This window comes from Lipotes vexillifer, unplaced genomic scaffold, assembly GCF_000442215.2.
Source record: "Lipotes vexillifer unplaced genomic scaffold, Lipotes_vexillifer_v1.1 scaffold469, whole genome shotgun sequence".
Classification (NCBI taxonomy): domain Eukaryota; kingdom Metazoa; phylum Chordata; class Mammalia; order Artiodactyla; family Lipotidae; genus Lipotes; species Lipotes vexillifer.
In genome coordinates, this window is record NW_006788006.1 from 2,447,911 (window position 1) to 2,464,469 (window position 16,559).

The 16,559-nt window shown below is 52.1% G+C and overlaps 1 protein-coding gene across 1 annotated transcript in view; it reads left to right on the top strand.

The window, feature by feature from the left end:
- SLC27A1 (solute carrier family 27 member 1) overlaps nt 1-16,559 on the top strand; it is a 27,267-nt gene that overhangs the window by 7,962 nt on the left and 2,746 nt on the right. Inside the window, exons 2-7 of the mRNA XM_007461020.1 lie at nt 6,496-6,890; nt 6,994-7,155; nt 7,249-7,318; nt 8,082-8,173; nt 8,247-8,356; nt 15,262-15,471. Of these exons, the coding sequence (XP_007461082.1) occupies nt 6,496-6,890; nt 6,994-7,155; nt 7,249-7,318; nt 8,082-8,173; nt 8,247-8,356; nt 15,262-15,471 (1,039 nt within the window). The remainder of the gene's footprint in view (nt 1-6,495; nt 6,891-6,993; nt 7,156-7,248; nt 7,319-8,081; nt 8,174-8,246; nt 8,357-15,261; nt 15,472-16,559) is intronic.

The window sequence follows — 16,559 nt, forward strand, 5'->3', positions numbered from 1 at the left end:
TCCACCTCCCCCCGCGCTTCCTGCAGGATGTTTGGTCTCTTTCCCATCTTTTGCTCGCTGGAAGCTGCAAATGAATAATGCGCCGTCATTCCCCCGTGTGACTTTAATGTGTCAAACTCAGTATACCAGTTGGCGGAGTGATTCAGAGCCATGGGGAGACATTCCCGGCCTTGTCCGCTCCTCCTCTCTGCTTCACTCACTCTCATCCCGCCGGCCTTTGCTCTCTGTAAACCCGCCGATCTCATCCCTGCCTCCAGGTCTTTGCACTCGTGGTGCCCTCCACCTGGAATACTTCCCCTCGAGCTTTACCCGTGGCTGGCTCCTCCTCAGCCTTCAAAGTTCAGGGCAAATGTTGCTTCCTCAGACAAGGCTCCCCTGCCCCGCGGGTGAAGTCTGTCCTGGTCGTGCTTGATCACATCATCCTGTTGCTTTTTTCTTAGGAAATGTATAAAACTGTCATTGTTTTTGTTTGCTTTCTCCTTGATTATTGACTGTAAACCCACAGCGGCAGGGATCACGCCTACCTTGGTCACCTGTGTCCCCATTCCTGTCTTGATGTCCAGCATGTGGTGGTACTTTGTGGAGGTGTGCTGGACTTGTGGATCAGCTCCTCTGGGGAGGTGTTTCTCCATGAGGAGCCTTCAGCTGCAAGTAGTGGGAATCCCAACTAGAAGTGGCATCAACAGTGAAGCACATTTCTGGCCATGTGCAATGGGGTATTGGGACATGAGGTGGCTTCAGGCTGATCAGTTTGTGTTCAGCATGTTATTATTGGCCCAAGTTCCTTCTGCCTTTCTGCTCTGGCATCCTTGCTTCAAAGGCTTGGCATCTACAGTTGGTTACCCTCATGGTCTCATATTGGCTGCTGTGGCTCCAGCCATCACATGCTGATAGGAGAAAGTGAACATGGGACTACCAGGCCCCATGTTGCAGGGGGTGTGAAAGGGGCTACTGTGATGGCGGGAGGTCTATGAGTTGGGCAGTGTTGGAGTTAGAGCCAGATTTCCAGAGCTTTGAACACTGAGCAGAAGACAGTCTTATGTTCCCAGGGAAGTGTTCTGAGCAGGGAAGCAGCACAGCTAGGCTGACCTGCATGGAGGAAGAGGGTGGCTTGGTGAGGAGGGTTTGGGGCAGTCAGGCAGGAAATGCACTTGTTCCCAGGCAGTGGGAATGGAGACACACCCCCTCTGCCCCCTTGAATGGGGCACTGGGGTGAGAGTGGTAAGGAAGATAGACGAAGGTTGGAGATGAAGCAGAGTGTGTTAGTTTCTTGTGGCTGTCATAACAACGAAGCACAAACTGGGGGACTTAAAACAACAGAAATTTATTCTGCCATAGTTGTAGAGGCCTGAAGTCTGAAATCAAGGTGTGGGCAGGGTTGGTTCCTTCTGGAGGCTCCGAGGGAGAATCTGTTCCATGCCTCTCTCCTGGCTTCTGGCGGCTTCCAGCAATCCTTGGCAGTTCCCTGGCTTGTGGTTGCATCACTCAGCCCAATCTCTGCCTCCGTCTTCGGATGGCCTTCTCTATGTCTGTGTCTCCTCTCCTGTCTCTTAGAAGGACACTTGTCATTGGATTTAGGGCCCATCCTAAATCCAGGATGATCTCATTTGAAGATCCTCAACTTAATTACATCTGCAAAGACCCTTTTTCCACATAAGGGCTCATTCACAAGTTCGGAGGATCAGGACTTGGATGTATCTTTTTGGGGCCACCATTGACCCCACTACACAGAGAATGGGGCCTGGCCCAGGGTGGAGGCGGGAGACCAGGGGGAGGTGACTGCACCGTTTCAGGCTTGTGACGGTGGGGTCTTGGCCGTGCTTGTGAGATAACCGGATTGCAGCTAGTCTGCGTTGGAGAAAGTCATTTGTTCTACCCATCCTTGAGGACCTCCTGTGCCCCACACCCTGTCTGGGCTTCGGGGATGCCATGGTCACCATGACACGCCATGAACGCACCAGATGATGCTTTTCCTGTCCTGTGGAGCCCACAGCCTAATGAGGGAGAAGGATGCTCCAGAAGGAAATGAGGAAATAATTTAAACATCAGAAAGTGACAAGAAGAATACAGCACGTCGGGGAGAGGCAAGGATAGTGCATGACTACTGCAGCCAGGGTGGTAGGTATGGGGCACCCAGCACAGGTGGTCAGATGAGAAGGAGCCAACCGTGCAAAGACCTGGGGGACGGAGGAGTTCTCCAGGCAGAGGGAACAGCAGGTGCAAAGCCCAGAGGCAGGACCCGACCCTCCTGGGCAGAGTAACGATGAGTCCCTCTTTTTCAATGCTTCTTCTTGGTTGGGCACTTAATACATTTGACAGGTATTAGGCCGAGAATTGCACTGTTCCCCCATTTACAGATGCACTGCTGTCCTGGGCCCTGCTTCCTCTTTGTAAATAGGACAATGGCAGTACCTACACTTTGCTGAGCTGGAGAACACTTGGAGCTTGTTATGTTCAGTCTCCTGATATTCCAAGTAAGGAAACTGAGGCCCAGAGAGGGCAGGGTCTGCCCAGGTGTCATAGCTGGTAAGCGGTGGAGTAGGATCTGAACCAAGGCCATTGACTCAAGGGCACTTTTTCTTTCTTCTGGGCTCTGCTGGGGCTCAGAGCTCCGGGACAGACACTTGAGGAATCAGTGTTTGCACTAGGCCCTCAGATCATGTCCTGCCTCCTCCCCTGGACCATTACTCCCAGGGGACCTCCTGGGCTGGCCCCCGCTCTTGGAACTTGCTTGTTCCTCTTTCTTCCTTACAGGGTAGGTATGAGTCAAGTTGCTGGGCAGATAAAATGCTAATTCAATTCTGTTTTCTTACTGACAGTGCATACCTCCCTGGGGAGAGGATAGCAACAGAGTTTATTGAGAATGTAGGACACGCCAGGCCCTGTCCTTAGAAGTCTCCATCCATCTCTTTTATCCCCTAATGACCTGGAAGGCATGGGATCTTATTGTCCCCATTAACCAGGAGGCCCAGAGAGGGATGTACCCACCCATGCCCACTGTATGAGTGTCCTAGGGCTGCCGTAACAAATTACCACAATCTTGGCAGCTTAAAACAAAAGGAGTTTGTTGTCTCAAAGTTCTGGAGACCAGAAGCCCAAAATCAGCTTCTGGGGGGTCCAAGCGTCCTTGGCTTGGCTTGTGGCTGCATCACTCCAGTCTCTGCCTCTGTCTCCTCAGAGCCTTCTCCCTTGTGTCTTTGTGTTCTCTCTTCTTCTTTTTTTTTTACTTTTTTGGCTGTACTGTGCAGCATGCAGGATCTTAGTTCCCCGACCAGGGATTGAACCCACGACCCCTGCAGTGGAAGTGCAGTGTCTTAACCACTGGACTGCCAGGGAAGTCCCTCTCTCTTCTCGTAGAGATACCTGTTATTGGATTTAGGGCCCACCTAGGCAATCAGGATGACCTCATCTCATACTTACCTTAATTATATCTGCAAAGGCCCTGTTTCCAAATAAGGTCATAATCTGAGGTTCTGGGTGTACATGAATTTTTGGAGACACTCTTCAACAACTGCAGTCACACAGGCAGAAGAGACTGGGCTGCATTTGAGCCAGCCTGTGGGACACCAGCATCGTCCTTACATTCTAGGCCCTGTTTCTAGTGCTGGGACTACAGCCCTGGACACAATAGACAGAAAGACAGGGTGCCTGCACTCATGGAAAAAGACAAAGAATTCGGGAAACCCACAAAGGAAGATGGCAGTTTTAGATTGTGATGATCACTTTGAAGGAATAAAACGATGGTGGTGGGGGGGTGTGGGTGCTGGGAATGTATCAGTTACCTATGGCTGTGTAACAAATTACCCCTTTAACTAGGGGCTTAAAAAATGATCATTATCATCTCCTATGTCTAGGCTTCCTTACAGCTCTGTGCTGGGTTCCCAGGGCCAGTGTCCTGAGAGAGAGGGAAAGCTAGAGGGCATGAGGGCTCCTGCGTGCTGGGAAGAAGGTGTGCTGTCTTTGTGCACTGGGCTCAGAAGTCACATAGCATCACTTCTCCTACATTCTCTTCCTTAGAAGCAAGTCCCTCAGTCTGCCCACACTCGAGCGGGTGGGAAATAGAACCCACCTTTCGAAGGGAGGACTGTCAAAGGGTTTGCAGGGATATTTTAAAATAGCCATACTGATCCAAGCTGGGCAGGACTGGGAGGACCCCTCTGAGCAGGTGTCATTGGAGCTGAGAGGTGAAGGATGAGAAGGAGCCGAGATGAGGGGCCTGGTGCAGAGTATTCCAGGCAGTGGGAGCTGGGCCAAGGCCCTGGGGCAGGAACCTCTGCCCTGCTGAAGATCAGGGAAGGAGGCAAGAGCAAGCTGGGGCAATGGAGGGTGATGAGGTGGCCAGATGCATGGGGCTGGGCCGTGCTGGACCTCACAGGCCACAGGGAAGGCATTTGATTGAAAAAACAGTGGGAGCCTTTGGAGGGTTAAAACATTATTTAAAAAAACTTTTTTGATTTTTGATTTCTAAAAAATTTTTTAAAAATTTAGGGAATTCCCTGGGTGGTCCAGTAGTTAGGATGCCACACTTCCACTGCAGGGGGCCCATTCCAATCCCTGGTCAGGGAGCTAAGATCCTGCAAGCTGCATGGCGTGGCCAAAACAATTAAAAAATAAAAAGAATTTTATTAAAAAATTTTTTAAATTAAAAAATTTAATTACATTTTTATTAAATTTTTTTTTTTTTTTTTTTTGTGGTACACGGGCCTCTCCTTTTTTTTTTTGTGGTAAGTGGGCCTCTCCCTGTTGTGGCCTCTCCCATTGCGGAGCACAGGCTCCGGACACGCAGGCCTAGCGGCCATGGCTCACGGGCCCAGCCGCTCCGCGGCATGTGGGATCCTCTCGGACCGGGGTACGAACCCGTGTCCCCTGCATCGGCAGGCGGACTCTCAACCACTGCGCCACCAGGGAAGCCCAAATATTTTTTATTTTTAAAATTTATTATTTTATTTTATTTTTTTAAAATCTGTGTTAAAAACATTTTACTATGGAAAATTTCAAGCTTACAGAAGTAGAGAGAATAATGTAATAAACCCATGTGCCCATCCCCCAGCTTCCGTGATCTTAATATGATTGTTTCCTCATCTCCACCCACTTCCTCCTGTGTGTGAATCTCAGTGGCACATCTTTCTATCTGTTAGTTTTCCAGAGTGTACATCTGGAAGGTAAGGACTCCTGTTTTTAACCTTGCCACAGACAGTCTTCATGAGTTTTATTCATTCATTCATTTTTATTGTAGTAAAACACATATAAAATTTACCATTAGCGACACTGAGTACATTCACAGTGTTGTGCAACCATCAGCTCTGTCTAGCTCCAGAACATTTCCATCACCCCAAAAGGAAACCCTGTCCCCATTAGCAGTTACTCCCCATTCCCCCTCCCCCAGCTCCTAGTAACCACCAATCTGCTCTGTCTTCATGGGTTCTTTTTGAGGTATAATTTACATATAATAAAATGCACCTGTTCTAAGTGTTCATTTAGGATTTGGGGAACCACACCCAGGTAACCTTCCTGGGGGTAGAGTGAGGACCACCTGTCTCGGTCAGGGCAGAGCAAGCTGCTGTAACAAACAGGTCCCCACTTGACAGTGGCTTAACCCAGCACAAAGTTACTTCTCAGAGTCAGGTGGCAGGGCAGAGAGCCAGGTAAAGCCAGAAGACCACTTGTTTCTTGAGCTCCTGCACTGAGAAATTCTAGCTTTCTTGGTTCTGTGATCTAAAGCCATTTCTGTTTGCTTAAAACAACACAAACAAGTTCATGTCTCACTCATCTGACAGCCTGGCATCATCAGTGATGGCTGCTCATCTCCACAGGGTCATTCAGGAACCTGGCTCCTTCTACTGGGGTTCTTTCTTCCCCTGGGGCCTCTGATCCCCTTGTCTCTACTAGCAGGTGAAGACAGAGGAACAAGACACCTGCCATCAGGGCCTCTCGCTAGCCTGTCTTCTGGCCTCACCTGGGGCAGAGGCACCTCCTCCCCTGGGTGGGGGCACACGTGCTGGATGGCTCAGCCACCTGTGCCTAGTGCCACTGAGTAACTTGGGAGTGGAACAGCCCCTCAGCTCAGGGGGTGGACCCCGGGGTCCGGTTGAGGCAGGCGAGGCGTGAGGAGTCCAAGCTGGAGGCAGTGGGGGGTCAGTATGGGGCACTTGGGCTGCCCCAGGAGAGAAAAACAAGGATAGGACTGGGCCTGGCTCCCTCAGGGTCACCAAGCAAGCTGTGGCGGAGGAGGACAGGGTGACTCTGATTTATACTGCATGGCCTGGCCAGCTGTGAGAATCTGCCTACTTCTGGGCTGACTGGTAAATGGCCCTTTGCCCTTAGTTTCTCCAAGAGACCCAGCAACCCGAGGGTTCTTATTGAACACTTGCCACCCTTGGGAATACAGGGACCCTTTCCTCCGCTTTCTCCACGTGGGGATGCTGAGGCTTGGGGTGGTCTCCTGGAAGCCGGGCAGGACACTCAGTGACACCGTCCCCTCGTCCCCCCTCCCAGCGGCCTCTTCGTGCTGATGCGCGTGCGCCTGGAGCTGCGGTGGCACCAGCGCGCCCGCCACACCATCCCGCAGATCTTCCAGGAGGTGGTACGGCGGCAGCCTGAGCACCTGGCGCTGGTGGACGCGGGCAGCGGTGTGTGCTGGACCTTCGCGCAGCTGGACGCCTACTCCAATGCCGTGGCCAACCTATTCTGCCATCTGGGCTACACGCCAGGGGACGTGGTGGCCATCTTCCTGGAGGGCCGGCCCGAGTTTGTGGGGCTGTGGCTGGGTCTGGCCAAGGCAGGCATGGAGGCTGCGCTGCTCAATGTTAACCTGCGGCGGGAGCCCCTGATCTTCTGCCTGGGCACCTCGGGCGCCAAGGCCCTGGTCTTCGGACGGGAGCTGGCAGCGGGTGAGGCCGGGTGTGGGCAGCATCTCGGTGGGGGCCTGGGGCCGCCCAGGGCAGGGAGATGATGCTGCCCATCCTTGACCGTGACGTATGTTTTGGGCCGCAGTGGTGGCTGAGGTGAGTGGACAGCTGGGCAAGAGCCTGGTCAAGTTCTGTTCTGGAGACATGGGGCCCGAGGGTGTCTTGCCGGACACCCAGCTCCTGGACCCGCTGCTGAAGGAGGCCTCCACAGCCCCCCTAGCCCAGCCCCCTGGCAAGGGCATGGATGGTGAGTCCAGGTGGGACCCCCCTGCCGGTGCCCCCCAGTCCGCTCGTCCCCCTCCCGCCAGCCTCCGGTCCCCGACACCCACATCTCTCTTAGATCGACTCTTCTACATCTACACATCGGGGACCACGGGGCTGCCCAAGGCCGCCATCGTCGTACACAGCAGGTGAGGGGCCCGTGGGCGTTGCCCCCAGCGTGGGAAAGCCAGTCCAGGTCCTCTCTACGGCCTGATCCCCGCAACCTCCAGCTCCTTTCGGGGCCTTGTGGGCATCTTGATCCCACCTGGGTACAACCCACAGCCCATCTCAGGACACCGTGCTGCCCTCTGCCCCTCCTCAGTCTCCTCCTGTCCCCACTCCTGCCCCCAACAGCCCCCTTCTCATCAGTGACCATAGCAAGGTTTAAAATCCTAAATCAGACCTCCTCTGTGCCAAACCTCCCTGGACCCTCCCTGGCCCTCAGAATAAAAGCCGTATTTGTGTTGTGTGGCACCCGTCACTTCTCTGATGTCATTTTCCTCCTCTCCACCTCTCGCTCGCTCCCTCCTCGACCCCTCACACTTCCTCAAACCTGCCAGACTCCTTCTGGCCCCCGGACCTTTGCATATGCTCTGCGCTTCACCTGGGTGCCCTTCCCTAGCTCACCCTACAGCTCCTTCTGGCCGGGCCTTAGCTCATGTGTCACCTCCCCAGGCAGGTTACCCCACACTCCCTGGCTTTGTCCCCTTCAGCCTCTCTCTATCCCTTTGCTCTATTATATCCCTCGTGGCAGCAAGCACCATTTTCTTTCTTTGATGCATGTTCCTCTCCTGCCAGCCTATAGGCCCCTGTGAGCTGGGCTGGCTCTGCCCCAGTACGCAGCTCGCTCCCCCCACGCCATGCTTTTTTCGGGGGTGTGGGTCCCAGCCCCTGCACTCCCTGCCCCTGCAGGTACTACCGCATAGCGGCATTTACCCACCACTCCTACAGCATGCAGGCGGCAGATGTGCTCTACGACTGTCTGCCCCTGTACCACTCGGCAGGTACCACAGGGAAGCTTGGGCGGGGGAGGGGGCGGGGGATTGGGGACCCCCTCATCGAGTCCACTCTCTGCAGGGAACATCATTGGCGTGGGTCAGTGTCTCATCTACGGGCTGACTGTGGTCCTCCGCAAGAAGTTTTCAGCCAGCCGCTTCTGGGATGACTGCGTCAAGTACAACTGCACGGTCAGGCCCCGCCCCCTCTCACACCTCCAGCCCTCCGCCCACCCTCCCAAGTATATGGCTCTGAATGGCTGCCTCCCAGGGACTCGGTGGGGCTGGGAGGGGGCAGTCAGTGCTTCTGTGCTCAAGGCCCAGCCCGAGGCTAAACCTTCAACATGTAAACTCATTGGGACCTCACAGCTGCTTGGGAGCGGGAAAGGCCTCATACCCATTTTTCAGGTGGAGAAACTGAGGCTTTTTAATGCAGCTAGGATTGGACACAGACTGCCTGAGATCCTTAAGGTGCTGCCTTCCCTACTCCCTGTGCCCCGAAGGTCTTCCCTGCTGGTGGCTGCAGGGAAATGGGTGCAGTCACCGCGCTGGGCTGGTTAAGGCTACAAAGCTCAGGGCTTCCCGGTGGGATAAGCATGAAGCCAGGTGGAGGACATCCACTGTCCTGCAGAGCAGGTAGGGGTTAAGACAAGTCCCTTCCTCTCCTCTCCCCTCCACAGTGAGAGGAGAGCAGGCCGAGGATTTCAGTGCTGTGATGGGGGTGGAAATACAGGTGCCTAGTACCTTCCTCCAGGTGGAAGGAGGAGTGAGGAGGGGAGGGAAGGGGGTGTGTCCAGGGACTGGCAAATTGGCAGGTGCTGACCCCACCTTGAACAGGTGGGGCCCAGAGACGGTCAGCCACTTGCCCAGATCACACAGCTGGACAGGGTGGGGGCTCTGGGCCGGGCATCCTGGGGGATCCCTCGGGGCCATGACTCTGCCCTGCTGTGATTTTGAGGATTTTATGTTCTGCTTGGGGTGGTGGGGGGTGGTCTGGGGAAAACTGCTAATCTGAATCTTGAAATAGAAGACAGTCCGTTTATTAACTTAACTCTTGAGAGTTGCAAATATACATAAATGTGGACAGAAAAGTTTAGGGGATTCCCAGGTATCCATCACTCGGCTCCAGAGGACATCAGATACCCTATCCTGCCCCCTCCACGCCCCCAGCACATCCCTCCTTCTGTGTTGTTGTGAAGCAGCCCCAGATAGCAGCGTGTTTCCTGCATAGATATGTCAGTAAAACCTCTGAAAGCTGAGGATTGGTCTTTTTCTTTTTTCAATTGAGGTGAAATTCACGTAAGATTAGCTTTTTTTGTTTGTTTTCAATTTTTGAACTATTTAGTTTTATTTATTTATTTATTTATTTATTTATTTATTTATTTATTTTTTGGCCACGCCTCACGGCATGCGGGATCTTAGTTCTCCAGCCGGGGATGGAACCCGTGCCTGCTGCAGTGGAAGGCCGGAGTATTAACCACTGGATCGCCAGGGAAGTCCCCAAGATTAGCTGTTTTAAAGTGGACACTTCAGTGGCACTTAGTCCATTTACAGTGTTGTACAGTCACCACCTCTATGTAGTTCCAGAACATTTCCATCACCCCCAAAAGAACATGCTGTTCCCACTGGCAGTCATTCCCCAGTCCCCTTCCCCCAGCCCCTGGCAACCATGAATCTGCTTTCTGTCTCTATGGGTTTGCCTGTTCTGGACATTTCTTATAAATGGGATCTCTGTGTGGCCTTTTGTGTCTGGTGAGGGCTGTTTTTAAAACAAAAGATTTGGGACTTCCCTGGTGGCGCAGTGGTTAAGAATCCGCCTGCCAATGCAGGGGACTTGGGTTCGATCCCTGGTTCGGGAAGATCCCACATGCCATGGGGCAACTAAGCCCGTGCACCACAACTACTGAGCCTGCGCTCTAGAGCCCGGGAGCCACAGCTACTGAACCTGCGTGCCACAACTACTGAAGCCCACATGCCTAGAGCCTGTGCTCCACAACAAGAGAAGCCACCGCAATGAGGAGCCCGTGCACTGCAACAAAGAGTAGCCCCCGCTCACCGCAACTAGAGAAAGCCCCCACACAGCAACGAAGACCCAACACAGCCAAAAATAAATAAATTAATTAATTAAAAAAAAATGAAACAAAAGATTTGAAAGCGGGGTCTCAAAGAGATATTTGTACACCCATGTTCATAGCAGATTATTCACAATAAATAAAACATGGAAGCAATCCAAGTGTTCATCAACAGAATGAATGGATAAGCAAAATGTGGTTCATCCCTACAGTGGAATATTATTCAGCCTTAAAAAGGAAGGAAGTTCTGACACAGGCTACAACATGGATGACCATTGAGGACATTATGCTGAATGAAATAAGCCAATCGCAAAAAGACAAATACTGCATGATTCCACTTATATTGGGTACTCACAGTAGCTAAAATCATAGACAGAAAGTAGGATGGTAGTTGCCAAGGCCAGGGGAGGGGGGAATGGGGAGTTAGTGTTTACTGGGTATAGAGTTTCAGATTTACAAGGTAAAAATATTTTTGGGGGGGAATTCCCTGGCAGTCCAGTGGTTAAGACCCGGCACTCTCACTGCTGAGGGACCGGGTTCTATCCCTGGTCACGGAACTAAAATCTCAGAAGTCGCATGGTGTGGCCCCCCAAAAAAAAAAAAAAAAAATTATGGGGATGGATAGTGGTGATGGCTGCTCAACAATGTGAATGTATTTAATACACTGAACTGTACACTTAAAAATGGCTAAGATGGAAAAGAAATGGCTAAATGGTAAATTTTATATTGTGTGTATTTTACCCCAATAAAAGAAAGAGTAAAAAGGAAGGAAAAAACGCCACAAACACATAACCTCAGTATCATTATCACAGCCAAAAAGTGCCAGTGATTTCTCAATTATCAGGAGTCCGGACAATGGCCTGATCCGCAGTGTTTTACCATGTCAAAATATGGGGATTTTTTGTTTTTGTATTTTTTTAAAAAATCAGTTTTTAGGTAAGACCCACACACTGCAACTAGTTGATGTTTCTTATAAGAATCCTTTCATCTGTAGGTGCCCCTTGTCTCTCCCTCATTCCCCTCCCACCCCTCCTTGTAATTTATTTATCGAAGAAATGAAGTTTGGCCTGTAGTGTTTTCCCAGTCTGGGTATTGCTGGGAGGTCCTTTGACATGCTTCTCTCTCCCTGGCACTTCCTGTAGCTTGGGAGTAGGGTCAAGCGTGGCGGTTTTTTTTGTTTGTTTGTTTTTTTAACTACTTTTTAAAATTGACATATAGTTAATTTATACAATGTGTTAGTTTCAGGTATACGGCAAAGTGATTCCGTTATATATATATATATATAAACATTATATATATATATTTTTTCAGATTATTTTCCATTTTCCATTATAGATTATTACAAGATATTGAATATAGTTCCCTGTGCTGTACAGTAGGTCCTGTTGTTTATTTTATATATAGTAGTGTATATATGTTAATCCCAGACTCCTAATCTCCCACCCATCCCCTTTGGTAACCTTAAGTTTGTGAGTCTATTTCTGTTTCATAAACAAGTTCATTTCTATCATTTTTTTTTCTTTTTTCGGTACGTGAGCCTCTCACAGTTGTGGCCTCTCCCGCCGCGGAGCAGAGGCTCCGGACGCGCGGGCTCAGCGGCCATGGCTCACGGGCCCAGCCGCTCTGCGGCATGTGGGATCTTCCCGGACCGGGGCACGAACCCACGTCCCCTGCATCAGCAGGCGGACTCTCAACCACTGCGCCACCAGGGAAGCCCCATTTCTATCATTTTTAAAGATTCCACATAGACGTGATATCTTATACTTGTCTTTCTCTGTTTGACTTACTTCATTTTATGTGATAATCTCTAGGTCAGTCCACGTTGCTGTAAATGGCGTTATTTCATTCTTTTTTATGGCTGAGTAATATTCCATTGTACATATACGTACCACATCTTCTTTATCCATCCCTCTGTCAGTGGACGTTTAGGTTGCTTCCATGTTTTGGCTACTGTAAATAGTGCTGCTATGAACATTGGGGTGCATGTATCTTTTCAAGTGAAGAGTTTTGTCCAGATATATGCCCAGGAGTTGGACTGCAGGAGCATGTGGTAACTCTATTTTTAGGTTTTTGAGGAATCTCTATACTGTTCTCCAGAGTGGAAGCACAGCATCTCTCAACCACAGCAGTGTGGATATTTGGAGCTGCATCATTCTCTGTGGTGAGGGCTGTCCTGTGCACTGTAGGTTATTTAACAGCATTTCTGGCCTAAAATCACTGGATGCCACTAGCACCCCACCTCCCAACTGTGATAATTAAAAACATTTCCAGACATTGTCAGGTGTCTTGACTGTGGTTGAGAACCACTGATCTAGATATTTGATCGCTTCAAGTTCTACTTTTTTGGCAAGGGTTCCCTGTGGGTGATGTCATGTCCTCCACTGGGAGGCCTGTGGTGTCTGGCGGTCCCTCTTTGTCTTTGATATGCTGTGTTGCATCGGGCTTTGTTCACTGTCTCCGGGCCCCTGAAATTCCATTCTGTTTCCTTGAAGGGCTATTTCTGTGACCAAGAGAAGGCACTGAGGGGCTCTTTAAGGAGTAGAGGATGGAATCCTCAAAGGTCCAGTTTAACAGGGATGCCAAAAAGACTTAAGAGCGTGCGTTTGGGTTTAGAAATCCCATCTCATGGCTGGCTGTAGGATGGGGGAAACTGCGTGGCTGTTTTATTTGCAGCAGTGGGCATGGCCCAGATCAACTGCCCAGCTATCCTCGTGGGAGGCAGCAGGCTGTAATCTAGAACTCCCCTTTTTTAGCGCATAAAGCAGATGGGCAGGCGATAGGTAAGTCAACCCATCATCCATCCATGGGTGTATAGTTCCTGTGTCTCCCCATACCCACTTGGGCGTGTACATTTGGTGTACGAGGTCACCCTGACTCGGGAGTTGTAGTGGGGGTCCCAGGTTGACAATTCACTGCCAGCTTCTGTCCAGGTGCTGCCCTGCAGGCAGGAGGTCTCGGCTGGGGCACCTGGTGTCTGCCTCTCTGAGCTGACCTGAGTTGTCTTCCCTTCAGCCCTGGGTCTGTCCGAGGGTCCAGGCCAGAGTAAAGATCAGCTGTTTGGCTCTCAGTATGTAGATGTGGCCTCAGGGCCACAGGGTCATTGAAACCTTCAGCTGCCTCAACTGTGGCTGTGTTGTCCCTTCCCCAGCCTGGTTTCTGAAGAGGACATCTGCGAGCTGCTCAGAGTGTGGCTGTGTCTACCTGTGATGGTCTGGAGGGCAGCTATGTATTTAGGCAGGACTTTGTCAGTTGACAGGTAAAACCAAAACCCTAAACCCAGCCCTAACCTAAATTCTGGCTTTCTTGAGGAAAGGGATTTATTAGCTTATGGAACCGAGGAGGCCACATGGTGGACAGCTTCAGACACACCTTGATCAAGGAGGGGCTCTCTCCCTCTCTCTCTCTCTCTCTCTCTCTCTCTCTCTCTCTCTCTCTCTCTCTCTCTCTCGTTTTCCTCTTTCTTTTGTTTTCTTCTTTCCTTAGTGGGTGGCTTTCTCCCCAGCCCTGCTTCTCCAGGAGTGTTTCCCGCAGTTCTAGTTGAGAAAGAGCCTGTCTTCCCACCAGTCCATTAAAAGTCTCAGGGCTGATTCTCATTGGCTTAACTGTGGTCACAAGTGTATCCTTGAACCAATCAGTGTCTGGGGATGGACTGGACTGATTGGCCAGGCTGTATGACTTGTTCTGTCCCGGAGATGGGGTGGGCTGGGCCACACCCAAAGCACATGAGGGAGCCTGGGGGCAGAGGGAGAGAAACCATCAGGGTCTCTGATCTTGCCTTGCCTGGGGCCTGCTTCCTGGTCAGCAGTGGGTGATCTTGGGCCACCTGTGTCCCCTCTCTGGGTCTCAGTACCTTCCTCTCCAACATGGAGTCTCAGGAAGATTAAACAGATGAGCTCTCTGCTTGGCTGGTAGTGAGTGCTCAGTGCACTTGTATTTATCAGATACTTATTAAGTCCTGCTCAAGGAATACCTCTCAGTCACGGTGACATTTGAGCCAAGACCTGAGGACCCAGGTGCATCTGGGGGAAGATTTTCCTAGGCAGAGGGCACAGTATGTGCAAAGACCCTGAGGAGGAGGCCCATGTGGCAGAGCCGAGTGAGCATAGGAGTCAGAGGGACAGGGGGCAGTGAGGGCGGCAGGGTCAGATGGAGTTGATCACAGGTCGGATTTTGTACTTCGTCTAGTGAGTACTTTGAAGCTGTACTGATTGCCGTGGTGGATAATTCTGAACATGTAACTGCTTTGTTGAGACTCTGGAGCCAGGATGCCCAGATACATATCAAATTTTACCACATTATCAGCCTTGGTGGTTACTTACTGTCAGTGAAACTCAGTTTCTCCATCTGTAAAATGGGGAGGGTATCATTAAGAAGCCGTCCTGGAGATGAGGACTCAAGGGCACCTGGGGTGTCTGGGACTTGACCCCAGGGGGTGGAGCCAGGGAGAGCCAGGGAGAGACAGGGAGAGAAGGAGCCCTGGGGGCGGTGCGGGGGGGGTGGGCAGGCAGTGAGTAGGTGACTCCATGGGCAACTGGGGCCGGGTCCCTGCTGTGACTTAAGGGAGGCAGCAAAGAGCATGCACCTGAGAGTGGTCCCACTCCAGGATCAGGACTGTGGGCACCCTGAGCTCAGATGGTTGGGGCTCTGGGGGACAGTGTAGAGCACATCGCCTCTGGGCTAAGGGTTGCCCTGTGGAGTGTCAACGCCACGGCTCACCTTCCTGCCTGCGTGCACCACACGTGGTGTCCCCAGAAAGCAGCGGAGGGGATAGAGGGACCGCTGGAGGGGCATGGGGGACACGATGCATCCACTCAGATGGAAGGAGCATTGGGGATTGAGGAAATGGATAGGCCTGGTCTGTTTCCTTGCTATTATTATCTTTAAGGCCGTTTTGTTCCTAGCGCCCAGCTTGGAGTGGGGCAGGTCGCTGGGTCTGGCGGTCTCTGGCCCGCGGCAGCCTCCACCCCCAGCCGGCTCCTCTCTGCTCCAGCGCAGGCGCCCACTGCTCACTTCCCACTCACCTAGGTGGTCCAGTACATTGGGGAGATCTGCCGCTACCTGCTGAAACAGCCGGTGAGCGAGGCAGAAGGGCGGCACCGCGTGCGCCTGGCGGTGGGCAACGGGCTGCGGCCAGCCATCTGGGAGGAGTTCACGGAGCGCTTCGGCGTGCGCCAGGTCGGCGAGTTCTACGGAGCCACCGAGTGCAACTGCAGCATCGCCAACATGGACGGGAAGGTGGGCGCGGGCGGGGCGGCCCGGGCAGGCCTCGGGGCTCAGGGATCGCTGCTACCTATGCCTCGCCAGCCCCGTGTCCCCAAAGAACAGCCTGGATTGTGGTGGGCAGTTTGGCCAGGGCACTCGGATGCTTGCTTCTGGCTTGCGCAGTCATGTGACCGTCGCCCCTGAGTTCAAATTCACAGTGTGACTGTGTTGCCCTGGGCAAGCACCTCAGCCTTTCTGAGCCTCAGTTTGTAGCAGTGGAGGTGGCAGGGGAGAGCAGGGCTCTGGGGGATCCAGGGCCAGAAATGGGGTGCTGATCTCCTACTGGGCAAGTCACTCAGACTCCTTGGGTCTTCGTTTCCTTATCTGTAAATGGGGTTAACAACTTATTAGGTTTGTTCTAATCACCCAACATCATGAGCTCAGCACAGCACCCCTTCCCCGTGCAGCAGGCACTCTGCAAACGGATGCTTTTATGATTAACAAGTATTATCTCCACTCTGTCCTCTCAGGACCCTCCTTCTCCCTTATTAAGCCCTTCCCATCCAAAGTCAGGGACAGAGAATGCGAAGAATAATACATCGCCCTAGGGGTAGGGGTTCTTTCTGTCTCTCGCTGCTGGGTGCCCAGCACCTGAGGACAAGGCACAGTCCCCACCACGCACATCTGTTGAATGGACAGCCCCAGAGCACACTCTGGCTGTACCAGCAGAGGCTGCCGCTCTAACAAATACACCCAACCGTGTGCAGCAGCAGAAACCCATTAGGCCTTTCTGCTCATAGAACTGAGCCAGGCAGGGTGACATGCAGTGGGCAGCGGGCAGAAGGTCTGCCAGTGTCCCTACATGGCTTCAGGATCACTTTGGCCATCCACTTCCTGCCAGCCTGGAAAGTTTTAAGGACCAGGAAGTGGCGGCCGGCTGGCAGGTCTCCTCACGTGACTGCAAGGGAGGCTGGGAAGGTGGGAGAGGGGGGCACGATTCCTGGCAGGATGCTGCACTTAATACCCCCCTCTTTCAGATCATCCAAGGTCACAGAGTTGGGTGACACTAGGAGTGCTAATTCCAGGCCCTGGGGCAGGAGAGGCAAGGTGTGTGTGTCGGG